The following is a 27,906-nucleotide window of genomic DNA, read 5'->3' on the forward strand; positions in this document are numbered from 1 at the left end:
CTTTATCTTTCTGCTGGTTGTGACCAAGTTGGTCTGTGTACTCAGGATAGCTGCATAGGTATATGTGTATTTATTACTTTTGCAAAGCACGTTTATTAGGTTTTACTGAACAAACTCCAATATTTAGGTCTTAATTCAGTTTTTATCAGTGTTATTAGTGATACAAAGAGAGAAAAGACTATTCTGTTTTTATATTTGTTAATACATTAAGGTCTTTTCTAATACAGCGAGTTGCAATGATTTAAACCACGCATATCGTGTTCATTTATTAATCGTACATAAAACGTTATATGTAATAATATTTTAATCCAAAACTTAGAGTTATCATATAATTCGTACAACAACAGATAGCTTAACTATCGACCATGTAATTATCTTGTCAGATGCAACAGCCCAGATGTGCATCATCGGCAGTTAGCAAGACAACACGCATGCGCAAGAACTGTGCAAGCCTTTAAAAAGTTAAGATACCCTAGAATACGGCGGTGCGAATGCGTCATTACATTGAAAAGATCAAAATAATCTCGTTTTCATTTGTATCGGGAATGTCCGGTCCCTGTATAGACACAGTATTAGCTTAAATTCTAGAGTCTCCCATTGGCACACCGTTAAGAACCGAATACAATCAGAAGATCTTCAAACACGGAAGTGACCGCTCCTGAGTACCGAGCACGGCTGTGAACGCTGCGCATGCATGTCAGTTTTTAAGTGTTTATTTGCGTGTGTTCTGTATGCCTATGAAATTTTTCCAAAGATAGTTAAGAGCTTGCATTTGCCTCCGAGTCTATCCCGCTGCGGTATGGCGGCAGCAGCTGCAGCAGAAGGACCGGAGGAACGGAGCTTGGGCAGCGTCTCGCCGCCGGGAGCGCGGACAGGTGACGGGGAAGCTGAGGAGGCCGAGGAGTTCACCTGCTCGGCCTACTGCTCGGAGCTCTCCCGGCGGCAGAACGAGCAGAGGAAGGCGGGACTGTTCTGCGACCTGACGCTGGTCTTCACCTCCGGAGGGGTGTCACAGGAGAGTGTCCACATCTTTACCGCCCACCGCTCCGTGTTATCGGCGGCGTCGCAGTACTTTACGCTGCTGCTGGGCGGACAGTTTTCAGAGTCCGTGTCCGGTCGAGTGGAGCTCAAAGAGTGGACCTCCACGACAGGACCAGATCCTGATACAGTGGAGAGAGTCATACAGTTCATGTACACTGGAGACATCAGGGTAACCACTGCTAATGTGGATGAAGTGTTGGAACTTGCGGACAGGTACAATAAACACTCTCATAAACATGTATCATTCATTTTCTATTTGCCTACACGGAAGCGTCTGGATGTTGTCATACAGGCTATCATTTTCTGCTGGTAGTGTAAAAATGAGTCACGCCTGGACAGCGTTTAAATGAACTACGTCACAAAAAGAAGTTTGCATTTCTGGATACTTTTTGCCTAAAGCTTTCCTTTTTAAGAGGTCTGGTGGTCTCTAGTGTTAATAATCTAGTGCAAAGAGGGGTTTCGCCTTTAGGCCAACTGTGGCCTGTGGTCCATTTTAAATGGACTCAGCAAATTCTACAAAATAAAATAAAATTTGGCTGTGATAGAACTAGGGATGCGCGTTATTTGCCAGCTTAATGGTTAAAGTTGGATCTCTTTCTAGGTGGGACAGGAATAACAAGTCAGTAAAACAAATGATTACTTCTTAATCTTTTCAGGCCCACGATCCCAGTTAAACACTCTGTATTGTAACTCAGCCGTCCACCACTAGTGGCCGCTGTAGCTGTTCTTAATAAATACTACCTCACTTCCACAATACTCTTTAATCTGATGTAAACAAACGCTAAGTGATAGCACCGATAGCTCGTGGGAATGGTATGGTTTAGCACTATTTTGATCTAGAAAATGGGGATAAAGTTGTCTGTAGGCTGTGTTATGTTGTATGTAACCAAAGCATTTATTGAGGTTATTAAGCAGAGGTTTGTGGACAACCTGCAAAGAGGATTGAAGGCAGGTGGTGCTAGCACTGCTAACATTAGCCACATTCTGTAAAACAACTCCACATTTTTAGGTATGATGTTATAGTGTTGCAGTGTGAAGTTGGTTTACAGAATGTATTCATTAAATTTAAGACCAGTCAGCTTAACACAATTACAATTAGTGTTTAAGCCAATGGTTAATTATTTACAAAGAGCATCCCTGATTAGATCATGAAGGTTTGCTTAACACTGTACTCAGTTTTTAATCTAGGTGGTGCTGCTGTTTTAACTCTGTAAACAAACATTTTGACTGTTAAAAAAAAAAAAAAAGCTTTTCTCATGAGACAATAATGTAAATGGTTAACAACAAACATTAACGATATTACAATTCAAAACACCACAATGAATGATGACAAAAGGTTTACAGCAGCAAATAGCCAATGTTGCTGACCATGGCCCTCCCGGAATCTGATTAGGCATCCCATATTCTTTTTTTTTTTTTTTGTTCAAGATTTATTTTTGGGCATTTTTGTGCCTTTATTTGATAGAGGACAGTGGATAGAGTCAAACAGGGACGACAGCAGGGGAGAGACATGCGGTAGAGGGCTTCAGGCTGGATTTGAACCCGGGCCATCCGTGTGCATGGGACGCACCTTAAACCACTAGGCCACCTGTGTCCCAGGCACCCCAGATTCTTAAACAATGATTGCCTCTTTGGAAAAGTGTTATGTAGGCATAAGCATGTCTTAACCTACACCGGATTGGTTTTGCAAACTGTAAAACATTAAAGGTGAAGTTATAAATTGGTTCAGTAGTCATCCTTTTATTTTTCTCCATGACTATGTTCACACTGCAGGTAAAAGGGACCTAAATCTGATTCATTTATTTATTTATTTATTTATTTATGCTTATGTGACTCATGTCTGAATTTCTGATAGTGTAAAGAGCAGACGTCATATTTAATCTGATCTTTTCAAATCTGATCCAAACCACTTTATATGTGGTACTAACTCGGATACATATCTGATCTTTTGGAATTCGTGCGTAGTGTGAACAGCCAAACAAAAAATCAGATCTGAGAAAAGATCAAAATTGAGTATTAAGGTCTGCAGTGTGAGCATAGCATAGGTGGCTCTCATTAGGACTGGGCAATTAATCAAGATTTAGATTTAGATAACCACAATATGATTTGCTTTAATTTTCAAATTGCAGAAGGTGCTATATTTCTTTAGATTGAAATTGTGCCATAATACTGGTTTAAAACTTTTTTCAGCAGAGATGTTATGCTCTACACATCATGCAGTCATTCAAGTGTTAATTTTTGTTGAATAATTTACAAAAAAATCCCACTTTCCTCATTTATGCATGTTTTTCTTAATGAAAATGACACAAAGATGATCACTCCCTTCGATACAACAATTCATATCAAATTTCGAGTTCGAATTTCTTTTCTAAATCATTCAGCCCTAGTTTAATACATCTTATGTTGAGCTGATGATTAGGTAGAATGATGTATTGCATGTGTTTGTTGAAATTTCCCTAAATTGTTCAGCCCTAGCTCATATTGAATACGTTTAGGTACCCCCGATCAAGAGCCTCTTTTGAGGCTTTTTCCTTGTTTATTTAGTGTAAAGAGGCTTAAAATTAACTCAAAGCTCTAGAAAGGAATTTTCAACTTGTGCAAACTGCACGCCCCCTGTGAGTGAAGATACCCATACTGTTTTTACCTCATACATGTCAGTGGCTTTTACAGCCAAATGCATTATTGCTGTTAAAATGGGATAAAAAGGCTTTTTAGCAGTATTTAGTGAATAACTTTCTGACACCTACTCTGTAACATTGATTTCAGGCATTTAAAATAACCAGATAGTTATTGTACCAGATAGTTGCTTATATTTTTGTAGGTCTTAAATGGGCATCAGTATTAATTTCAGTTAATTTAATGCCCAGCTGAAAACTTTTCACAGTTGCTTGTTTTGGACAAACTCTCAAAATTTTTAGTTTTACAAACTTTAGACTAAATACACTCCAGTTACTTTTTGGGGTATTTTTGCTAAAGAACTGATAAAAAAAAGTGGAACAAGTCATTTTTTGGGAAATAATATTAAAGATTTTTTTTAAGAACAAGGGAAAGCTTGGCTGATGTTTTTTCATTGTACATATTATTTACTGCCTACACACCCATGTTACACCCACACTGTTTTCCCTTCAGCCGGATCAGTCCAATTATCTCTTGGGTGGAGTGACTTGACTGACAACTCCCTTGCACTTCTGTTGTTGAGCCTGTACATCCTAACTTATTATACTTGTGTCAGAGAGCATCATTTGCTGTTCTTTTCAATACAGTTTGATAATACTGCATTTCTAATGATTAGTGGTACTATAGGTTGTTAAAAGTAGGATTAGTAATGGATTGATGGATGAAAAAAACGCCATGGGTAGCCTAAAATAGTTCTTTGTTTGAAGGGTACTTTAAAACAAGAAATAGCCTTTGCAGTCCAAATCAACACGTAGAGATCTATGTTTACCATTCAATAAGGAACCAATAAATAAAGGAAGTGCCCCTTGATATAGTCAGCTTACCAGTCCTTAAAATTATTTCACTTTTACTCACTGATGTTCTGGTTATTTGCCATGTCCACACAGGTTCCTGTTGGCACAGCTGAAGAACTTCTGTGGAGACTTTCTGATGAAGAAGTTGAGCCTGTCAAACTGTGTCGCAGTGCACAGCCTTGCTCACATGTACACCTTGGATCAACTCGCCAAGGGAGCCGCCAAGACGATTCGGAGAAACTTCCACAAAGTGATTCGCAGTGAGGAATTCCTAACGCTTCCATTTCACCTGGTGCGGGACTGGCTGTCAGATTCAGAAATCACTGTGGACTCAGAGGAGGAGTTGTTCGAGGCTGTCGCCAACTGGGTGCACCAGAACACAGGGGAGCGAGAGAAGCACTTTGAGGATCTGTTCCGGCTTTTAAGGCTGCCTCTGATCTCTCCGACCTACCTGACCCGGGTAGTGAGGAAGGAGACATTAGTGGCGAACAATCCAGCTTGTTGTCAGCTGGTGTATGATGCTCTTGAAGTTCTTGCTTTGCGCTTCATGTGCCACCTACCAGCTGATTTAGACTTAGGTTCCTCCTTCACAGCAGACATCCAGCCGCGTTTCGGACAAAACATGGATGTAATTATGGTAGTGGGCGGTGTTTCAGAAGGTGGTGACTATTTGAGTGAATGTGTGGGCTACCTGGTTGCTGAGGACCGTTGGGTGAACCTGCCGCACATTCACAACCACCTGGATGGACATGCCATCACCGTCACCGATAGCCATGTTTATGTGGCAGGATCCATGGAGCCGGGTTTTGCTAAAACCGTGGAGCGCTACAACCCCAACCTGAACACCTGGGAGCAGTTCAGCAGCCTGACAACACGAAAGCACTCATTTGGCCTCACATGTGTCAAAGATGTCCTCTACAGCATTGGTGGTCATGGCAACTTCAGCCCAGGCTTCAAGGATGTCACTGTATACTCACCAGAGCAGGAGGAGTGGCACAACCTGGAACCAGCTCCAAAAATCCTCAGAGATGTAAAAACAGTGACCGTCGAGGATCGCTACATTTATGTGATGGCCAGGACCCCTGTAGACATAGACAACGAGGATGGTTTGAGCACCGTGACCGCCTGTTATGACACAGAGAGTCGTAAATGGCAGGAAGTGGTCTCCTTACCACTCATTGATAACTACTGTACTTTTCAAATGGCTGTTGCTTCCACCAACTTCTACCACACGGCTTCCTGCTGTGCTAAGAGCTACAGGCTAACAGCTGAGGCGGCCCAGCAGAAAATAAGCAGAAATATCTCTGACGATATCCTCGACAGCCTTCCTCCAGAGGTTCTGAGCATTGAAGGTGCAGCTGTGTGCTATCTGGATGAGGACATCTTCATCATCGGTGGGTGGAGGAACAGCCACAACATGGACAAGCAGTACCGCAAAGAGGCCTATCGTTACTGCGCTAAGAGGAAGCGCTGGATGCTGCTTCCGCCCTTACCTGAGCCGCGCTGCAGGGCCGCAGCCTGCTACGTTCGGATCCCATATCGATATCTGTATGGCTGCCAGCACTACCCCATGCCGCAGAACCTGGCACGCCAGAGAGAACGCATGCAGCAGATGCAGCAGCTCCACCGCCGCACTCTCACTCTGCGCAGGCAGCTGCAGTCTCAAATTGAATGTTGAAATGGGAAATTTGTTTGCAAAATGTCCAGCCTTGTCTCGTCCGCACTTGTTATGCAAATTGCCTTTTTATTTTTGTAGTTTTCCTGAATGTCTTGCTATTATTTAGGTGAAATGTCTGCATGGGTTTATGTATAAAAAGAGATTATTTTGTTTGAGCTAGTGTGACAAAAACTGACAGGCTTCTTAATACTCAGCTTTTTATAGCCTTTTTTGCCTTACATTAAGCGCTGATGCCTTATGTTTTTTCTGCCTCTGATGGCTTCTGTGTTGCCGTTGAATTTTCTGGAGGGAGGGTTTATTTTGTTTGAACTCTGCTTAGCTTCTCAAATAAGTTTGTACAAGGAAATGATGTCAATTTACACTTAAATACACATGTAATAGGTATCACTGTCATTGTCTTCTCAAGTTCATAACAGCATTGATACTTAAAGTATGATGTCTCCAATAATAGGGATTTCAGTTAAAAGAAATAGAAAATTTAATATAGGAAATAAGAATTAGTCATAAAAAGTAGCAGTGTTTTTTAATGCCACTTTCATCCTTTCTACCTCATATTTCCTCCATGGTTTTGCCTTTTTTGCACTGTAGGGAATAGAATACATATGTGATATTGTGTGTATGTAGTGTCCCTCTTTGGAAAGACAATCATTTATCAGAATTTTGTAGATGAATTCAGTATAAAGCAAAGCACATCAATATTTCCCTTCTTAAAGCAAAAGACTGTTTGATATAATGCTGCACTTAAGATTGCGCACTAAAAAAGATGTCATTGATTGCATAAAACGATTTAACCATTCCAAAGGTGCATGTAGATTATATTTCTACTGGTACAGTGGCGCTGATTTCCCAGAGTCACCGTATGATTAGTTCCTTCATATTTACAGGGACTTCTTTGCAAGAGAAGGACTAAAATGGAGTATCATTTGGTATGTTCACAGACTAAGAAATATATGAAACACGTGTGCCATAAAATTTGATCTGCCCCTTTATATAAACCGTTAAAGGTAACTTTATTTCCTGCACTAAATGGCCTGGAATGCTGACTTGCACAGTGTTGTTTTTTTGAGTACAATGATCTGACTCAAAAGTGTTTTGTGGACCAATTGCTGAGCTCAGTGTATTTCTATGCTGCTTTTAAAATTGCTTATGCCTGTTGTATTCTCAGCCAACCTGTTCAAAAGTAGCAACGCTTTGGGAGCGCAGCATTTTTCATCTGACACACAATTAAAATGTGAGTAGTTTTTTTAATATAAACTTTATAAGTTTATCTTTCTTGTTGAGATATTAATGCTAAAGGTCTTGTTTTAATTCAATGAAAGTGCCATAGGAAAACCACAGGATCACAGCGGAGTAGACTGATAGATGAGAATAAGGAATTAGCAGCAGTATAAACTCCATATTGTAGATCTTGTTCAAGTTCTGGTTGCTGTCCTTATTTCATTGTTGAATTGTTTGTTTTTTGGTTGAAGTAGTGTTCCAAATGTTGCCAAATATTCAGATTGAAAACTGCCACTTCTTAACATGTTTTAGCATTCCATTTCTTTGTGCCAAAGCTGCAATGGTTAAGTGAATGCAATAAATATTTGAAAAATACTTGGTTCATCTTCCTTTAAAAAGTCTCTCTATGTATGTATTTATTTTGGGATGCATGATATATTGCATATGATATCCCTATTGCCAGATATTAACTCAAAAACTGAAGTATCTGTATCATCAGATATGAATATTTTTGCAGATATGTACAACTAATATCTTGGTCATAAAAAATTCTGTCTAAATCAGCTTTAAATAATGACCCAACAATCAATTAAGTTGTGGAATTTAAGGCTGGACCACCAGACCTCAATCAGCCTTAGTCTTTTTCTTAGTCATCATTCCTGTGTTTAAAGGTCTGAAATTTGCATATTTGATCATTTACTTTAAATGTGTTTAAGCACTGAAGTTTTAGGACTAAGTTACACTAAAATAGTGGTATTGATATTGGCTATAATTATTTTATATCTATCTATCTATCTATCTATCTATCTATCTATCTATCTATCTATGTCTTTCATACCTTGGAAAAAAAAATTAACTGCTAAACATTTTCAAAGCAGGCTTAACTTTAGGTATTTTTTGAGCATTACCATAGGATAATCATTTTGGGAAAATATGTCATACTAATATATATTTTTTAAAGTATTCGTAATTATCTGACAGGTTTACATTTTCTGTAAAACGGTATAATTTTATTTTAAATATCTTAGTAATTAAAAATATAAAAAGTCTTGACTTTCGGTATGTTTTTAGCATTACCACAATATGCTTATCATTTTGGTAAAATATGTCCTATTAATATATATTTGTTAAAGTATGTGTAATTAGCTGACAGTTGTAATTTTTTGTAAAACTGTCTTGTTTCCATTTTGAATATCTTAGTAATTAAAAATATAAAAAGTCTTGACTTTCGGTATGTTTTTAGCATTACCTTAGGGTACTCATTTTGGTAAAAACATTCTATAAATATATTTTTGTCAAGTATGTCTTATTAGTTGACAGATGTACATTTGTATAGGTAAAATTCTGCTTTCTATTTTAAATATTCTCGTGGTAGTAAATAAAAGTATAAAAAGTCAAATTTCTCAGCGTTCCCTCTACATGTACTCGCTAGGGTAGGAACTACATTGAAGCGGAACTCTATGTGCAGTATTTAACAGTGCGGGAATGGATAAGGGGTGACCAACACTGAGAATGTAAACAAATCGTTCAACCAAGCACTCCCCAGTTTTAAATAAAATACAGTTTTATCCAGTTTTTATTACATACATTATAATACGTTATGAACCTTTGGCGGTTGTTGTGAAGAGCAGCTAACGTCTCGCTGAAACGTCAGTCAACCGTTAAGATGGTGAGTTGTTACGTAATCACTGCAGCCATGTAAGCTACCGTACGTTATTAGCTAGTCAGCAAGGCTACTGAACTTATAAATCGGGCTTGTTTTGGATGTAAATGCAACGATGTGCAAGCAGTTTTTATGTAAATATTTGTTGCTGTTGTTCAACAAATGAGCTTGAAAAACTCCTTTCGTGAAAGACTGCAGCACTGAGCTTTAGCCTATGACTTTAACGTATAAGCTAAAGTCAGTACGTCCCCTAATTTAATAAAGTCTGTTTACTTAATTAACGATGAAACAAAAGATAGCACATTAAGTAATGTATATTTAAATGTCTTTGTTCGATATTACGCTAATTAATTTGGTGGAAACTTATAACACTAGTACATAATGTTTTATTCCTACATTTCTGGAAAAGTGCTTATACAAGTTAAATTTGGGTACACTTTATTTAAATGATGGAAGAGGAAAATTCCAGCATCAATATATTTCCCCTCTGCTTTGTCATGCAGATATACCATATTCCTTGGATCTACACACCAGTCAGGACAGTCCTGGCAATCTGGAACCAGCTAACCAAGTCTGAGGTGAGCAGCCATACACCTCCTCTGCTCTACTTCTGTGTGGATAAGCATGCACAGTGAAATCAAATTATTTTCTCCTCAGATCCCAGAGCTGGCCAAGTGTTCAGTGCTGATGAGAGAGCGTGGCAAGGTGGAGGAGACCATCCATGCCATGCAGAGAGCAGGTGCAGGCAGCCTTCAGGTGAGTGACATGGGCTGGATTCTGTCTGAGTGAGTACATGAGATGTATTGTTAAAACAAAGCAGAAGTTTCTGGATATGAATAGGTAGAGGTTGCTCCAAAGGAGGATTAAAGGCTAAGACAACACAATATGCCAGTATACCTATCATTAATACACAATTGCTTAACACAGTTTTTATTTTTACTTAAGCTCTTTCATTTCCAGCTTTTAGGTATCAATTGAATGTATTTTTAGTTAAAAGGGGAAAGTGCAGATTATGTATTCTAAGGTTTACATCCTTTAATGAAGAAAGCTGGCTGTCCAAATGTAGATCTATGATGTTGCATGTTAGTTTTTATTCAGTGTTTCTATATATGTGATCTACTGTTCTATATGATGTAGTTATTGCACCATTACTGTGTATTTGCTCTGTAATTTGCTACTATAACAAATTTTTATTGACATATTTCCTCAGGTCATCTCAGACTTCGATATGACACTGACCAGATTTGCCCACAATGGCAGGAGAGTCCCCACAACACACAGTAAGAACACTGACACCATCTTACCAATCCTTTTGAACTTTAATCTCATTAGTTTCATTCATTTTAAATGTTAAATCATTGTTTGCCTTCCCTCTTCCAGACATCCTGATTAACCGACTGTTGGTCAGTGAAGACTGTACTAAAAAGGTACATTTGATACTGTCATAAGATCGCTATTGTGTTTCAGCTCAGACTTTTAAAACTGTTCCAACAGCAGTGATTGTAGCAACTGTTTTAAATCAGGAATTATTTGATGAACTAATACGGTAGTTACTTGCCTTTAAACCTGAACTACAATGAGCAGTTTATGCAAATGGTCAATAAATATGTCTGCATTCTTGTTTTGGTCTTCTGTAGCTAAGGGATCTGTTGAGCACCTATTATCCCATAGAGATCGACCCCTGCAGGAGCGTTGAAGAAAAGCTGCCTTTAATGGTGGAGTGGTAAGAAACATCTCCTCCTATTAATCTACAGTCATGCTACTCCTTTACAAGCAGTAAAATTACATTGAAAATCGGAAATTAAGATCTTGCATTTTTAATATGTGTTGATATTGAGCAGTTTTCATGATTAAGATTTCAAGTTGTTTTCATTTGCTTAACTGGTGTGTCTGCACCCAAAAGTGCATTAGGGGAGCTGTTTTCAGTGACTTGCAAATGGGTTCTTGATAGAAAATATTGTGGCAAAAGCTGACATTCATCCATATGTTTTATTTTACTCAGTTCTGATTTGATGACAGAACAAATATTGTCTGTTTTCTCAAGCTCCTGACTAATGTATGCCATCCTTTTGGGATGTCAAAGCTGGTTTTCTCATGTTACTGCTTTCAAATTCTCTAAAAAAACAAAAATGCACATGTCATCACAGAAACAGAGAAAATAAACTGTTGGTGTGCTTGGCCTCCCAGTGCTTCTGTAAAAAGGAACATTCGATACTGTCATAAACAGTTTGAATGTTTTTGATTTGTCCTGTCTGTATATTGTTTTTCTTAATCAAAAATCCAAACTACATTTTTCACTAAATAGATGGCAGTAGTTGAACATGTTTCAGAAATTTGGGTTGTGATCTTTTCATTAAGGAGGTAGTGTTTGGTGCTGAGGCTTGACCAGGTGAGAAACACTGCATCAGTATTTGTGTAATGCTACTCTCTACAGGTGGACTAAAGTCCATGAGCTGCTGGTTCAGCAAAGGATCAGGAAGGACTTGTTGGCCCAGGCTGTCAGGGAATCTGGCACCATGCTCAGGTATACACTGTGCTCAAGTTTCATATCCACAAAGGTCTCTCCTTAAAGAAAGATCAATAGTAAAGTCAGCTAAAATACACAAGGAAGCATTTGATGAGCTCTGAAAAATTATGCTTCTATAACTTTCCATAAAAGAATACTTAAACAATTCATGGAGTTCAGTGAGATTTAAAACAATCAAGATAATTTTTTTGTGGTTTTTTTTCTGTGTACACTCAAAGAATGACATATTTTTGTTCTTCCATTTCACAGCAGTAGAACAGGTACAACAAATATAAATATCTAAATACATCTAAGACAACCTCCCTAAAAACATCCAAAATGACAGCTAGAAATACTCTAAACAATTCTAATTAAAAAGATCCATAGTAAAAAAAGGTAAATCACAAAAATGTAGAACATAAAATCAAAACAAAGACAGCACATTTAGTAAAACAGTGAGTAAAGGAGTGTGATTAAAGATGCAGGAGAAATGCAGTCATTCCAATCAGCAGTGTTTTCTCAGAATTGTTGATGTTTAGTTCTAATGGGCAGTATGTGTGTTGTGTTATTCCTTTAGAGATGGCTACAAAGTTTTTTTTGACCGTCTGTCAGAGCAGCACGTCCCTCTGCTGATCTTCTCTGCTGGTGTTGGAGACGTTCTGGAGGAAGTGATTAAACAGAATCAAGTCTTCCATCCCAACGTTCACATCATCTCCAACTACATGGACTTTGACCAAACTGTGAGTTTGACCACACACTATTACGTCATGTCACATATGAACTGTTTTGATTTGATTTTAATGTGGTAGAATATCTACAGATGAACAGATCTTCCTGTAGTATGGCATGCTGGGTTTGCAGATGCCTTTTTGACTAATGACTCCTTTTTCAGGGGGCTCTTCAAGCATTTAAAGGCCAACTGATCCATGTCTTCAACAAGAGAGAGGGTGCTCTGTCTCATGCAGCCGGCCTCAGAGAGCTGCAGGGTCGACCCAACGTGCTGCTGCTGGGAGACTCTTTAGGAGACCTGACGATGGCAGACGGGGTGTCTGAGCACCAGAACCTCCTCACCATCGGCTTCCTTAATGACCAGGTCAGACTAGTATCCAGCATTATCTTGGATTTTTTTACATTAGTAGAGTCTGATTAGGATTTTTCTTTTCTCTCAGGTGGAGGAGAGAAAAGAGTCGTATGTCAACTCCTTTGACATCGTTCTGGTGAAAGATGAGAGTCTTGATGTTCCGAATGCCATTCTCAGTTATATTACCTCATCGCAAATGCGAAACAAGTAAGGAGGACCTGGATACTGTATGTGGACTTCTTCACTCCAGTCTGCATGTTGCACACCGGACAATCACACATCATCACTTTACCTCAAACCAAACTTTGAACATGGACTTCTGGCTCCAAAGCTTGACAGTCATTTATGCAAACCACTAAAATCATTTTTATTTTTGTACTCTGTATTTTAGGTTGTATTCTTTTTATCATAATCCTACTGGAGACAAACTGTTTCAAACATCCAAAGTAAGTCATGAATTTAAACTTAGTGTAGAAGAATCTCTTTTTAATACCTTATCCTCCTCTGGGATTTATTTATAGAAACAGGAGAGCAACTTGTGCCATCGTAAAGGAACTCTATGAAGTGACAATTGTTAAAGTAGTTGCAGATGTAAAGAAATAATTGAGCAACACTCTCTCAAAAGTGGAGACATTAGCCTTTAAACAGTCTTTTCTGTTCTTTTTCACAGTGTGAGGATGCACTGTCCTGAAAACCTTTTGTTCGGAGCCTATGTAAAAGCACATTTCACAACACATTTCATTAATCTTTCTATCTTTCAAGTCTTGTATATCAAAACAACGCAGCTCTGGTGTTCTGCTGTATATTGTAGATTATCTCTGTGTGCACTCCAAGTACCTGAATGACTTCAGAGGCGTTCTTTTCTGGACTTCTTTGCCAGTCATGGATTGGCCATAACAAACACCTTGTTTTAGCATAGCATAGTTTATCAACTTACCTGATACTAGAACACCTCAGGCCAAAGATCAGTGATAGACTTTATGGTTGTTACACTGAATCTGCAGCTTTATGTCTGGCTGGATCAGGTCGCCAGAGAAAAACAGAAAACTTTATGTGAGATCCAACTTGGGAGGTTTGACTGAAACCCTCGTCTGCAAGCTCTTCAACTCATAACTCTCAAAGAATTCCTTGGGCACCTCAGTAGGTCTGGATTCTGAGTGGGTTGTGTTTAAATTCTCCATCATAGAGGCAGCTTTTACTTCTAGAAGAACGTCAGTACAAGCCTTAGTAGCAGCTGCTGATCAGAGTCAGTGGAAAGGGAAGTCTAATAAAGCCATTTGCTAAAACCAGCAGTCTCCTGAAAACAAAAGTAAATAATGGGAGACTCAGAGCGCTAGATCAACATCTAGTCTAGTCCAATCTTTGGAAATATGTATTTTAACTGATGATTAGGTAGAATAGTCTTTCACAAATATTATCAAAGCACTTTTATTGTCTTAGTTCATGTACAGTCCACACACCAGGAGATTTTCACATAGATCTACATTTAACCACTAACCCTCTATATAAAAAAGGACAGTGATACTTAAACTCTGTTTAAACTGTGTTCATCATTTAAATTCCTTCACTCAAAAAAAAATCAATACTAGTGATGAAATCCCCCAGAGAATGCTCTTTCTTTGCTAATAATTTTGTAATTTCTGTCGCTTCTAAACCTGCTTATAAAAATGTAGAGAAATGAATTTCTGATGCAGGCTTCTGGGTTGTAACATTTCTAAAAGTCATGCTGTACGAATAAAACATGATACAAATCTGTTAATGCTTGCATTCCTCTCTCAGTGAACCACATTACCCATCAGTCACCACCAACGCAGAGATTTGATATGATCAGCTTCAGTCTACCCATCAGACTCATGACCACATTTTGATATAAACATGCTGTTTTTTTCAGATGTAGATGTAATAATTAAAGCTGCAAGCAGTATGGAATAGTCCCTTGCACTTTTACAGCATGTGCTTCGGTATATTTACATTAAACATAGACAATAGAGTGTGAATTCCATGTAATGTTGATGACAAGTGTCATTCCTGACTTAATGCCTCTTCTCTGTAGATGGCTCAGTGACTGAATACAGGCTGTAGACCTGTTCAGGCCTAACAGGACTCTGAACATGTTTGTGAATATGAGGACTGAGCTGATGGCATCTAGAGTAAAAGAGTAGAGTAAAGCAAAAAGAGTAAAAAAAATACCTGTCTAATGTCATTCTGGTGAAATTCTGTGAAATGCTGGATACTGCTTTCATATCAAAAACCTGACATTCTTCACTGTCTAGCTTTATCAAGGTTCTAATGCGTTTCTCACAGCAAGAGCCTCCTCTGCAGGGAGATACTAATGCAGAATACCAATGACGCTCCTTTCAAAGGTTTTTGTTTTGCAGACACTTTAATGGATTTTATTGGAACTACAATAATTTAAGGAAACTCCATGGAAGTTTTCAGAATTTTCTGCCCAAGATTTTTGGGAAAATTTCCATCATGTTTTTTATTTTTATTTTTTTTACTAAATGGTTTGTGCCTACAGTCTGCAGATATTTAATGAGAATTTATAGAAACTTTTACACAAAGAACAATATTTTTAATGGGGTTTGCTGCGAATTTTTTTAAGTTGGATTTTTCATTGCAGGTGTTCTTTTTAAAAGTTCATGGATTAACTTACAAAATTTTGAAAATAATAAGAAAAATTAAGATTTTTTTGTGTCCTAAAGTCACAAAATTTGAGGGATTTGGGATTTTTGATAGTGTGTAGGGTGTATTTTTTCAGTATCTTTTTCTTTAGAAATAAACTATTTGATATTTGTAGTTTAAGAATTTGTTTAGATTTTGGCCATATTTTTTGTTTAAAAATTGCTATGTATATATATATATTTAGAAGCAAACTGCCACCATTTAAATTTCATCAGAAATTTACGTTTTTCCCCCAGATTTTTGATATCAGTTGATCATTAGTTTATCTCAAAATTTTAACTGATACTTTGTTCATTTTTTGGTTGAAATTTTGGAATTTCTCAAAGTTTTTGCAAATGATTTAGTGTAACTCTAGCTAGAAATGCATTAGTAATTTAGATGGAACCTTCTTTATTCTATTGGTAGAAAATATCAAATTTTAAGAAACCTGACTGCTTTTTTTTCTAGAAATTTTATCAGAAACCTGTAACTTTTGAAGAATTTCAACATTCTTTGATGGGAAGTTTCAGATATCATTTTAAGAATTTAAAGAAATACGAAAATCTTTCTTATGTATTTTTTATAATGTATTTTTTTTGTAATATTAGAGTCTGGAAATTTTAAGTTTTCTTGCCACAATTAACCCTTAATGTACACTATAAAGCCTTCAATCAGCCTCATCTCTTCAAAATACAAGTTCAAAGATTATATGTAAAAGATAGACAAAATAATTTCTTACACCCCAATTAAGAAAAAAAATTTACACGCACATCCAAACCAAGTTGGGCAGGTGCTGAGCCAAAAAAGAGACTAAGTGCAATAAATAATCATACTTTTGCAGGCTGCAGTGTGCGAGACATCTTTCTGTTCTTTGTTAGTCACACCCCAATTAAGACACTTCCTTAAGCTTTCCATAGCCTGCAATGGTATGGTTGTCATTAACTGGATCATACTTCTGCTTAGATGTCATATCGCATCATTTTTTAGATTCATGCAATTTTATTCTGTGCTTTAATTTTTTGTAAAATCAAGTTTTTACAAAAATGCCAAAAAATAGAGATGAATTATACCAACCACATCCTCTTTTGTAACAAAAAGTTTTATTGGCTTCTCTAATCCGTTCATCATCTCAATAACAGGTACAGCCTGGGAAATCATATCACAAGGGGTCTAGAACAAATAAGACAAAGGAATGGGGAGGCTTCTGCTACAAAATTTGGTATTGAGGTGACAGAAAAAAAGCCATACAAAAATGTCTTTATCATGCATACTGGAGAAAAACTCAAAAAATTGAGAACACACATTTTTAGTGTTTTTGTACATTTTTGTAAACAATATCCTTCTAGAGATCATATCAAAACACATTATGGCAAGTAACAAAAATAAGGGATATGACATGAGAAAAATGAATGTTCTATGAGGCATCTAGAATGAAACACTGCTTGGCGTGGATGTTTTTACAGAAAAAAAAAGAAAAATACATTTGCATTTGCCGAGTCACTTGCTCTATAATTGTAAACACAGGCAGTGTTAAATGATTATACAATATGTCGAACCTATACTACAAATATTTCCACTACATACATGAAACGCGTGTCCCTGCTTTCTTACGCTTTAGTGATATGAGGTATATTTAGGTCAATCTTATTGTCTTTTTTTCTTCTTCACCCACTCGTTTTCTCTCCTTTAAAAGCATAGTGTGTGTTTGGAGTGAGGTGGCTGGTCAGTCAGTCTTTGTTCCCTGTGATCTGAGCAGCTTCAAAGTCTCTTGGCTGTGGAGCTCACAGACATAGGAAAAGGAAAGTGGGGAGGGGGATTCGGCTCACAGGAAATCATCTAAATTAAATATCAACCCTGGCTGCCGTGAAAGAATGACTTGAGCCAAGGAAGACAAAGAAGGCCATTGTTTATTTTTGTGAGTGCAGGGCTGCATTTTGGGAAGGGGATGTGAGTTTAACTTAACAAGGATTGTGTTTTTGACTGTTTAATTGAAGCAGTTTCTTGCAACTACGACTAACTGTGGGATTAAAAAAATAATTGAAAAAGTAGAGGGACGGTGGGTAGGCGTGTAGGTCCGGTGATTACTTGCCCAAAAAACATCTGCTACAGAATTCTGTTGTTGCTAATGGAGAATAAATAAAAGGATTCAGGTATGCTTTCAACACACCTGGGGGTCTAAAGATAAAAGGGTTCCAGCATGTCAGCCCGTCTCTCAAAACACTTAAATACAAAGAGGTACTCTCAAAATATTGTATAACAAAATTATGGCAAGTCATCTTTATACATCACCCGACAAACCGTAGGTAAAAAGAACTCCCCCCTCCCCTCTTTTCTACCCTCGAGAAAAAGCAACAAAATACATTTAGATGCCCATGATCATGCCTATTCAACCCCTACTGATGCCCATAATAACAATAATCCAGCCTTCCCCTCCCTCCCTCCCACTCACCCACCCACTATTCACCCCCTCCCTCCCTCCCTCCCATCCCCTTTTCACAGTTTTCTCCTCTTAAAATAATATTTATAAGCATAATATTCACGGATCAAGTATGCAAATTGAATGGGTTGTTGTTTCCAATGATGATTTGTTTAAAAAGTGCTTGTTTGATTCCACTGACATACAAAAGGAACAGCAAGGCGTGGAGTAGAAAAGTGGTGACTTCTTTAAAAAATTAAATAAATTATTTCAGCAATAGTGATGTAAAAAACCCAGATTTCATTTACAGAAAGCTGTATCAGCAATGAGATTTCACTTAATCTAAGCTGCGTCTTCTTTAACTGGCCACAGGTGGATCGACAGACATCATGAACTGATGCTTACACTGACCAATCAACAGTCACGCTTCAATCACTTCAGATCATGTGTTGGCATCATGCCCCCGAACTCCACAACAATTTAAAACTACCTCGTGTATGAAATGTGGCTCTTAAAAGAAATGTGGATGTCTTCACACTGACACAACAGTACCATAATCTCAACAATGCTACACGCAGTGGAAACCGAACATGATCATGTATTGAAATTTGTTGTTCTGATGAGTTTAAAAGAAACAAAACACAAAAACAAAATCAAAGCTTTGTAGTCTCAAAGTACACCTGTAAAAACTGTGCTAATTGCATCTCATAATACAAAGTCTTATTACACAATTTTGCCTATTTTCCTGAGTTAATACGTTTCTTGTAACAGACAATATATACTTTTTTGCCATTTGAATTCTGGGCCTTTCCCTGCCACAAATGTTATTATTATTGAAATCATCAACATTATTCATTATTACTTTACAATGGTATGATGATTGGTAAAACACAATAGTTCAGAGAAAGAAAAAAAATCAAGCAAGTTCATAGCTACCCTCTAAATGTTTTAAATTACATTTAAATCTACGGTACGTTCATATCAAAAAACACTACTCTTAAACAAAATTTGAGTGACTAAATACATAATAAAAATGAGAATATTTTAAAAAATTGCATTTGAGGCCATGGAAGACCCTCCCTGGTCATTTCTGTATCAACATTTAATGGCAGTGTTTAAAAAAACTTTGCTACAAGAACAAAATTAGGATGGGTAAAGGGACCGTATGGACAGCAACAGCACAGCCCCCTACTGGATTCACCTCGTTTGACCCTTATCTGAAACTTTGGCTTGTCGGGGTTTTTGATCCTGTACTTACTGGCTCACTGACGTCAGCTAACAAACTGGTATACCCTGAGAATTCTGACACTGGAGTCCGTATTCGGTGGTCCACCTCTGCCCCGGGATCGCTGCCGTAACTCAGAGGCGTTCGTCGTCCTGACTTGAACTGAGAGCCGAAGGCCTGGGCAAAGTTCTCGATCTGATAGGTGGTTTCTTTAGGTGGGTTCAGCGGGGAAAGGTCTGGGTAGCTGGAACCATTGGTGGGTGCAGCGTTCCCTCCAGCCTTGGGCTGTTGCCCCTTGGAGCCCTCTGCCGGGGCAGTCAGGTCCTGGGGAGGTAGGTTGAAGGCGCTGGGCGAGTGCTGCTTCTCCAACTGCTCAGTCAGCTCCTGAGATGGAGTCAGCTGCTGGTGGCTTGTCGATTCTAAGCTGAGGTGGTAGCCCGCCTGGGAGGGGGAGCCCACAAGCATGCCGTAGTGGGACTTGGAGGAGGAAGATGAAGAAGTCGAAGAAGGGGCAACGATGGGCAGTGGGGAGGATACAGCAGGCGGATAGCCACAGTCCAGCGGTGATGTGGTGTACACGTGTTTGTCAGAGAACAGGGGCCCCGTGGGGCTGGAGCTACTGGACAGGAGTGGGAAAGGCCCCGTAGGGCCAAGGCTGGGGAAGGGTCCACTATGGCTGGTGCGCTCCAGGGCTTGCAGGAGGAATTTAGAGTACTCACTCATCACTGCTGTCTTGTCCCCACCGTGGGGTGAGTCGTCCTCTAGCTCAGGGGTCACGGGAGCTGCCGGCTGCAGGTCCACATGGTGTGGATGGTCAGACAGATCGAAAGTCACGTCATGGTGGTGTGTCCCATCTGGTTTATGGCTATAATGGTCAAGCAGGCTCTGCAGTACCTCATCTGGGATGCCCGACTTATCATGCTTGAGCTCCAAAGGCGAAGAGTCCAGCATGGCCAGTGTGGGTTCTGGCCCCAGGGAGCCCTGGATTACACTACTTCCCTGGGACGTCATGTGCAGTGCGCCGGCTCCATAGTCACTGTTAACTGCATGGAGGTAGCGCCGCTTTTTCACAAACTGCATTGCATCGTCGTAGTTGCTGGTGGTGGTGGGCACCTGCTTGTTACCCCCGGCCCCTTGAAGTAGACCCAAGTTATCAAGGCCAGAACCCTCCACGTGCTCCATGGAGCCTGGCTTCTGACCTAACTGTTTCTGTCCATCCGCAGTGTCCTCCAGAGAAAGAAGATCCTTGTCCAGGCCCTTGCGACCAGCTTTTTTAAAGATCAATTTGGGAGTGCGTCCCTGCATGGCGGGATTGGAACCCGAGGGGTGCTCCATGCTGTAGTCCTGCAGGCCCATCCCTCCAGATGACGAGGCTGCTGCCATTGATGCCGAGGCGTTCTTCTTCCTCTTGCGTTCGCCAGCCTCACCGTTTTTAGACTTGGCCCTCTTGCGTCCAGAGGTGGTAGAGTTTCCCTGAGTGAGTGAATAGCTGCCGTGGCCTAGCTCTGCCTCGCTGAGCTCCAGCATGCTTGGGTCCAGGCCCTTCTTTATGGCTTCTCCACAAGTTCGTTTGTGCTTCAGTAACCGGTCTGTTCTTGAGAAAAACTGGAAGAGATGGACAGGAAGAAGCGAGAAACAAGCTTAGCCCACACTCTTTGAAAAATTCTTCAAATACCAATTGTACTGCAGAGGGAAGCTACATCCTTGGACCCCTGGATTACGAGAGAATATTTTACTCTTTGACCCGTTCTGACAAGATTAATCCCACAGAGACAAGCCTCTTAATAAAAATTTAGCATGGGAAGTAGAGAAAGGCAAAATTTACACCTAGAGACTGCATGTAAATGTTACTTACGTACTTACTTTTACAGGCTATTTGGGGAAAAAGACCCTTTCAAAAAAGTAAGAGAATACTTGGCTAACTAACACATCACACTGGGTTAAAAGGTAAAACAGAGGTAAGCTCCTTAGCACAGAGACAACATGTAACCTACTTGTTGGCAGGTATCACAACGATATGGCTTCTCGCCACTGTGTGTCCTTTTGTGCCTCTCCATATGGTACTTCTGTATAAAACGCATGTTACACTGGTCACAGCTGAAAGGTTTCTCTCCTGTGAAGGACAGATGAAAGCATGTTTGAGCTTACGTTGCAACAGAAATGTTTACTTAAATGATACTGCTATTGGGAAGAGATTCAGTCTAACTGAATTTGGTAAAATCAGATACTCACCACTGTGGATCTTCTCGTGCCGCTGCAGCAGGTACTTCTGGATGAAGCTCATGTTACACTGACTGCACCGGAAAGGCCTCTCACCTGTGCGATCATGAGTACAACCATCCGTGCATCACATTACTTAATGTCAGGTTTTTAGCATTATCAATGTTACCTCTAGGGCTGTTCAAATACCAGATTTTTAAACTTAGACACAACTAAATAAAAAATCCAATTATATTTATACCTGTTTTGATGCTACAGCAGCAAAATAAAAGACTCAGCCACCATTAAATTGCTTAAATATGTTGTTTTGATATTTGCACAAAACCACTGGCGTTGTATCTGAAAATTTAGAAAGTGTTCTCTTTTTTGCACAACTGTAATATTTTTTAAAAATCTTTAGTACTTTTTTGTAGTCACAGTTATTTGGGTTGGGGTTTTTTGCATGACTCCTAATGCAAGAAAACACTTAAGAGCAAAACAAACTTACATAACTGGCAGAGAAACGCAATTAATTCACACTAGATAAAGGAACTATGAAAGACATTCATTACTATAAGAAGCATAGGGCTACTTTGTAAGTTTTTTTTGTATAACTACAATTTACCAATCCTTCGTCTGGTAAACAGGACCAAACAAAAGAAAATTATTTGAAATAGGTTGTAAAGAGAAAAAGCCATATTTTTTAATCTATAAATGATTTATGACCCCTAATTCAAAGAGTCAAGTGAGAAATTCCCAGCAGTCACTGACTAAGCTGCCCAGAAATATGTGAGTAATCATTGAGTCATGAAAGGCTCTGGTGACTGTCTGCCTTAGACATATGGCCCTAGGCTCTCTGAAGATACGGTATTTACATCAAGGATGAAAGCCTGGTCTTTATTTTGTTCTGAAAAGCTCATTTAATTTAATTTTACAAAAACATTTTTTGTTTCCTGTGTTAAAATATGTATATCTGATCAGCATGAACCTTCACAGGCATACCAGTATTTTTACTTTTCAGCTACATGCACAACAATTTGAGCTGTCTTAAGCAGCAAAGAGAGCAGATGAAGCATTTTATATGTTCTTATTTTCATTAAGTCATTTTCTCCATACAAAATTAAACTATTCTTCAGTGAGATCTATTGGCAGGTGGTAGTTTTAACTTCTTAAATTCTAGTATCATGGGAAAATAAGTTCAAGGAAAAAGTAAAGCACTGTAGAGCAGCGAAAGTCTCTCACCTGTGTGAATGAGCACATGTCTGCGCAAGTGGTAGGAGCTGCGGAAGGCAGCGTTACAGTGCTCACAGATATGTGGTTTTGAGTTGGGGGAAAGGCAGGCTCCATCTGCATCCAACATCATAGCCTACACAGATGACACACAAGTACAGGTCAGTTGACTTTACCCAAACGAAATTAGCACAACTCACTATTTCAAGTATCCAACAAGACCAACATTTCTTTGCACATCTTTCAGCAACAAAATCTTTATAATGAGGTAGAACAGCATCAAAGTTAAAAACCTTTGCAGCATCATTGCGTTTCCTTCGTGCTTTGCCTCCCTGCCCATCTCCGTTGCTCCTCCGCCCTCTTCTACCTGATGACTCTTTTGGCTCTTTACCAGGTCTTCCAGGCATCTGGGGACAAGACACATGCAAAGCATATAGCAGTCTATAAACGGCAAACAGGGGCATTAGTGAGTAGCGCAGAAGGAAACAGTAGAATAGCAAAAGCCTGTACAATAAAGTTCCTGCTAGAACAGTAGAATTCAGTCAAGATTTTATATCACTTGAATCAAGATTTTAAAATCACAGCTTCATCTAACCTGTTCCCCAAGGTTGCGAACGTTGCTGAGGCTGAGGTCATGGAGAAGCATGTTCTGGTGATTTTGGTGGTGGTTGCCGAAAGACATGTCCTGCATGTCTGTACCACTCTTCCCCGCGCCCCCTCCAACACAATTCACTCCTACCCCTCCGCCCCCGCCATAGAGGGGCATGCGGTAATCCAGTTCGCTTAACCTCTCCTGCTTAATGCCCATGCTGTGGAGGAAGCCCCCTGTGTTTGCAGCTGTGGCGCCCTGGTTTTCAGGTGGCGAGTCCCGTTCTTTCTTCAGGATCATCTCCTGGGGAAGATCGCCCATAACTGACTGGGAGGCGAGCCTCGTGAAGCTGGTGACAGGGGGAAGGTGGCTGAACATAAGCATGCCTGGTGCAAAGTTTGGGTCCATGCCACCGTTGCGCAAAAACTCATTGCTTAATTTGTCCTGAACAATACTCATGGCGGTTGTTTCTCTTTTTGCAGGGATGAAGGAGGGTAGTAGAGTTAAAGAGGAATGCAGGAAAAGTATATCCTGAAATGGAGAAAGTGAAAAAGATTAGTATTTCAGATCACTGGGTGGAGAATCAAAGAAGACACATTTTATTTTGGGTCTCTCTTATAACATCTGATCCCTTTCAGGTCACTGGGAGGTTTAGTGGCTGGCACAGAGACTTCCAGGTGTTTCAACTACTATGCTCTCTGAATTTTACCTAGTTGTCCATTAACTACTTAATTGGATTTATTAGGCTTTACCTTAAGTAACACTGAGCAAAGCATGGCAAGACTACAATGAGCACTTTGGAAAATATAGAAAGCAGATAATCACAATAAACCAATAAAATGCATTTATACACATATGTATATAGATTTCTGAATATAATAAAGTAGTCTGTTGCCATTGGAGTGCAGATAAGAGTATGATATGAATAGTGCAGAAAATGAACAGAAAATCAAATGAAAAGTTAAGTTGCCATGTTCAAATAAAAATACCCATTCAATTAAAAATACAAGATTTTACAGCAAGCATTTGTTACAGAATAAAAGTCACTAACAATTGAAGCTGATTTAATTTAGTTAAAGAATGTATAAATTTCACTTAAACAGAACAGCTGTTGAAAAGCTAAATTCAAACACAATGCAGATTAATGCAAAATGCAAAACTGTAAAATGAAAATATCAGTACCAAAAGACTTCCTTAAATTCTTCTCATTGTTATAAGTAACAAAAAAACATCCGTATAACATACATGATCCACGGATTGCATTATTCTACCTGCGACATTTGGCACATGTGGCTTAGCATGCACCCAAAATAAAATCTCTGTAATGCTTCGTGCATTAGGTCTTAGATAGCTACCCCAGCTGTTTTCACACTTGGGTGCATGTTGGCTACAACACCAAACCATCTTTTACTAATAAGCCAATATGAACGCTGAAGCTAGAGGCATTGGTTGTTATATCGGCGAATTAATCGGTTCACTACACTTGCCTAAAACAAACGATATCTAGGTCAAATGCAGGCAGACATTACAGTCATTTTACGCAGACTCTGGCGGATGACTAAAGCTTACGTGTTAAAAACAAGGACGAAAGAGCGACTGAAGTGTGAATTTATTGTTTAGTCTAGCCCAGTCGACCATTTGGCTACGCAACACTGAATTCAACAGTGAGCGGATGAGCTTTTGTGATGCATAATAGTTAGCCAGCTAGTTAGCATAGTTAGCAAGCCGGTTAGCCACAATGAGACACAATCAACGCACCTTTACGTCCTCAATCAAAACAATCGGCTCAGGCGTCCCACAAACCATTGCCCGACGTTCAAATAAAGCTAAAAAATGCCCAAGGTTTAAGTTTTATGAAATAAACTGCTTATGTAGGTAGTATATCTCATTTCTAACCAGTTTTTGATGAAAGTAACGTAACGTTTAGCATGTTACCTAACGTTTGTGCTATCAAGCTAGCAACGCGAACGGTGATGATTTGATGGCATTAACGCAAATATTGAGCATTAAACGAGCAAAACTATGGAGGTGGTTATCATAAATTCTATATATGTTTGGAAATTGGAGAAAAAGATAAGAAGTGAAGAACTGTGATATCTAATTGCGCCTTTTCTGTAAAGGCATTGGCACATATTGCTCATTTCCAATTCCCAAGCTTTGATGACGCTCGTGAAATCAAATCTGTCTGGCTCCGACAAGCGCTGGCGCTCTATTTATTGTTAGCTAACTTTAGCTGTAATTACTACCGGATGATGCTTACCAATTTAGCCACCAAAACATTCCTGGTTGGAAGCGGCACATGTGGACTTCAGATCCGATTACCGAGCTAAATAAAAACGTACGCTTTGAGGCAGCTGTGTTTATAACAATCAAGCTGCCATGAGCTAGCTAGTTAGCTGCTAGCTGCCCCGACTGAAAACCCGCATTACGGCCCATGCAACAGAAACAATGATGCTGGGTCTCAATGCATCTCCGTTTGCGCCGAGCCAGACAATTCCGTCGCTTAAATCTCGACAAAGCCAAAGCATTTTAAAGGAACAAAAGCCAATCTAGTCTCCCACTCACCTACACATGACCGCAGATGGTTTCAAACGTGCCTATATTTTGTCCGTATTCGCCGCTTCGGGGTTTTATTGCCAAAACATTGTTCTCCGGCGGTGGCTGCTTTCTTCCATCTTGTCTTGGCGCGGGGAATTATGGGTGTAGCGGACGGGTCGTGAGAGGAGACAGGCGAAGGCTGGTGAGGTTTGAGAGAAGCTCACTGGACAACACAGGCAGCCCTGAGCTCTATAGTAATGTAAACAAGGAGGACACATTAACATGAATACTCTCTGCAATAAAGAGAAACATGGCGTGGTGCAAGTCTTTGTGGTTACTTGTAAATTAGGACACAGTGAGACAAACATTTCAAATTCTTCCTCACCTACAAAGGATTTACCAGTGTTCATACATACCAGTTAACTTTGGCCTAAGTCTTAAGCTACTTTTGGAGTAAATGTTTTTTTTTTCTTTTTGATGTAATTTTCATTCAGCTTTTCTTGTATTTTGAAATATTAGATAGTATGGCGTGCGATAAGACCCAGAGAAACAGTGTCTGTTTAGAAGAACTTAGATTCTTATGGATGTAATTAGTTGGATTTTTGCACCAGTTTGCCACCGCCAAACAATGTCGTTGTCACTAGGGATGAGCCGATATCACATTTTCCCAGGCCAAATAGAGGTAGAAGTACTTGCATTTGAGACTCACAGATACAGAGTACCAATGTGAGTACATAATAATTCCATAACTGCTCTTGAATTTATTTTGAAAGTTTATTTCATTTTCATCAGATGTTCCTCATCACTCCTCTTGACAATGTCTTAGTGCATAGTTTTCATTCCCCTCTATTTCTGTCATCCTCATATGCAAAACATCAACAAACTGCAGGCATGGCTCCAAATTGGACTACATATTTACATAGAGAGAGGTTAACATCATGCTTGAAATTAATAATCAGTACATTATCTGCATTGTTTTCAGTATAAGTGCTTACAGGCTGGGTATTGGCACTTGAATTGAAAAATGTCATGTAAAATAAGTAAATGCACAAATATTCACCCTGTTCAAGTCAGTATTTAGTAGATGCACCTTTGGCTGCAATCACAACACTGAGTCTGTGAGGACAGGTCTCAATCAGGCTTGCACATCTGGACACTGCAATTTTACTCCATTCTTCTTTGCAAAACTGCTCAAGCTCTATTAGACTGCTTGCCGATCAGGTGTGAATGGGCCTTTTCAAGTCCAGCCACAAATTCTCTTTGAACCATTTCTGTGTAACTTTCGCTGAATTCTTCTGGTCACAGTCTTGCTGCAAAATAAATTTTCTCCCAAGCCGGAATTTTTCTTGCAAACTTAATAAGATTTTCCGCTGCATTCATTTTACCTTTACAAGCTTTCTGGGGTCAGCTGCCAAGAAACATCCCAATAATGTGATGCTGCCACCACCGTGCCTTGCAGAGGGGATGGTGTGTTGATGATGGATTTCACTGAACTCTGGGGTATGTTCAGTGCCTTGGACATTATTTTGGTATCCACCCCCTGACTTATACTTTTCAATAATCTCTTCTCTGAGTTGCTTGGAGTGTTCTTTTGTCTTCATGGTGTAATGGTAGCCAGTAATACAGATTAACCAGTGACTGGACCCTTCAGACACAGGTTTCTTTATATTTCAATCACTTAAGAAACATTCACTGTATTCAGGTGATCCTGAATCCACCTTGTTCTTTTTGGGTGGATACTTGGAGTCATTCGGTTGCACAGAATATTTTACTAACATTTTAAAAACAATCATGGAGTTAAGCATTGATGGGATACAATTTGCAGCAATATTGCATTGCAGAAAAAAGGCTTCAGGGGTGCATGAGTATAAAAATATTAGTACCGAAACATGTATCCACACTTTCATTACCATGCATACATTTTCTGGAAATAGGTAATAAGTACTGACATAAGTAGCTATAAGCATATTATTAGAAACAAATCAATAATGAAATTAACTGTATATTTATGAACTGATGAATTGTATGGATGCCAACATTATAATGTCTGCAGTAACTGATATGTTGTGAAGGTGATGCTTGAAAAGATGAAATGTTATCACATTATAGTGCATAAGTTTAAGAGTTTATCTGCATGTGGAATTAAAGATCTTTGTGCTAACGTTGGAATCGTGGGCGTGCTACCACTGTGTATATTCTTTGTAAGTGATGATTGAGGGCATGATGTTTGCCCTTAGGCACCCTTAAAAAGTCATACAACCATGAAATATTCATGTATACTTCCATGTTAAGGGAAGTCTGCAACTCTGTTTTATGATCGGCTCAGACTTCATTTCGTAAGTATAAAGTCTGTGTTCTTCACTTTGCTGCTGTTGTTTGATGGTGATG

At 39.2% G+C, this 27,906-nt stretch overlaps 3 protein-coding genes across 6 annotated transcripts; 2 read left to right on the forward strand and 1 right to left on the reverse strand.

The window, feature by feature from the left end:
• The first annotated feature begins 405 nt into the window (after positions 1-405).
• LOC121528928 (kelch-like protein 11) lies at positions 406-7,782 on the forward strand. Its single transcript, XM_041816582.1, has 2 exons — positions 406-1,254; positions 4,605-7,782. Exons 1-2 carry the CDS (start codon positions 695-697, stop codon positions 6,187-6,189), a joined length of 2,145 nt encoding a protein of 714 aa, XP_041672516.1. The 5' UTR covers positions 406-694; the 3' UTR covers positions 6,190-7,782.
• A 1,118-nt stretch (positions 7,783-8,900) lies between these two features.
• LOC121528921 (7-methylguanosine phosphate-specific 5'-nucleotidase-like) lies at positions 8,901-14,412 on the forward strand. Of its 2 annotated transcripts, XM_041816573.1 has the most exons (10): positions 8,901-9,076; positions 9,574-9,648; positions 9,728-9,826; positions 10,281-10,350; positions 10,451-10,497; positions 10,708-10,793; positions 11,505-11,594; positions 12,154-12,316; positions 12,469-12,669; positions 12,746-14,412. In XM_041816573.1, exons 1-10 carry the CDS (start codon positions 9,074-9,076, stop codon positions 12,866-12,868), a joined length of 957 nt encoding a protein of 318 aa, XP_041672507.1. In that variant the 5' UTR covers positions 8,901-9,073; the 3' UTR covers positions 12,869-14,412. The 2 variants fall into 2 exon arrangements, with proteins under 2 accessions (XP_041672507.1, XP_041672506.1); XM_041816572.1 differs by lacking the exon at positions 8,901-9,076 and having other exon boundaries at positions 9,568-9,648.
• Positions 14,413-17,813: 3,401 nt separating this feature from the next.
• znf281b (zinc finger protein 281b) lies at positions 17,814-25,679 on the reverse strand. Of its 3 annotated transcripts, none has more exons than XM_041816010.1 (7): positions 25,546-25,679; positions 22,987-23,511; positions 22,685-22,798; positions 22,404-22,527; positions 21,195-21,287; positions 20,957-21,075; positions 17,814-20,567 (listed from the first exon to the last, which is right to left on the reverse strand). In XM_041816010.1, exons 2-7 carry the CDS (start codon positions 23,437-23,439, stop codon positions 18,951-18,953), a joined length of 2,520 nt encoding a protein of 839 aa, XP_041671944.1. In that variant the 5' UTR covers positions 23,440-23,511; positions 25,546-25,679; the 3' UTR covers positions 17,814-18,950. The 3 variants fall into 3 exon arrangements, with proteins under 3 accessions (XP_041671944.1, XP_041671945.1, XP_041671943.1); XM_041816011.1 differs by lacking the exon at positions 25,546-25,679 and adding an exon at positions 25,241-25,377 and having other exon boundaries at positions 21,195-21,278; XM_041816009.1 differs by lacking the exon at positions 25,546-25,679 and adding an exon at positions 25,241-25,377.
• Positions 25,680-27,906: the final 2,227 nt, after the last annotated feature.

This window comes from Cheilinus undulatus, linkage group 20 (assembly GCF_018320785.1).
Source record: "Cheilinus undulatus linkage group 20, ASM1832078v1, whole genome shotgun sequence".
Lineage (NCBI taxonomy): Eukaryota > Metazoa > Chordata > Actinopteri > Labriformes > Labridae > Cheilinus > Cheilinus undulatus.

Bases quoted from the DNA above. Each gene is read 5' to 3' on its own strand.
- LOC121528928 (XM_041816582.1), top strand. From the start codon at position 695: ATGTCAGTTTTTAAGTGTTTATTTGCGTGTGTTCTGTATGCCTATGAA. The intron at 1,255-4,604 runs GTACAATAAACA...ATGTCCACACAG, and splicing joins GTGTTGGAACTTGCGGACAG to GTTCCTGTTGGCACAGCTGA.
- LOC121528921 (XM_041816572.1), top strand. From the start codon at position 9,568: ATGCAGATATACCATATTCCTTGGATCTACACACCAGTCAGGACAGTC. The intron at 10,498-10,707 runs GTACATTTGATA...GGTCTTCTGTAG, and splicing joins GTGAAGACTGTACTAAAAAG to CTAAGGGATCTGTTGAGCAC. The intron at 10,794-11,504 runs GTAAGAAACATC...TACTCTCTACAG, and splicing joins CTGCCTTTAATGGTGGAGTG to GTGGACTAAAGTCCATGAGC.
- znf281b (XM_041816010.1), bottom strand. From the start codon at position 23,439: ATGAGTATTGTTCAGGACAAATTAAGCAATGAGTTTTTGCGCAACGGT. The intron at 22,799-22,986 runs GTTAGATGAAGC...TCTTGTCCCCAG, and splicing joins TTCGCAACCTTGGGGAACAG to ATGCCTGGAAGACCTGGTAA. The intron at 20,568-20,956 runs GTAGGTTACATG...CATCTCTTCCAG, and splicing joins GTTGTGATACCTGCCAACAA to TTTTTCTCAAGAACAGACCG.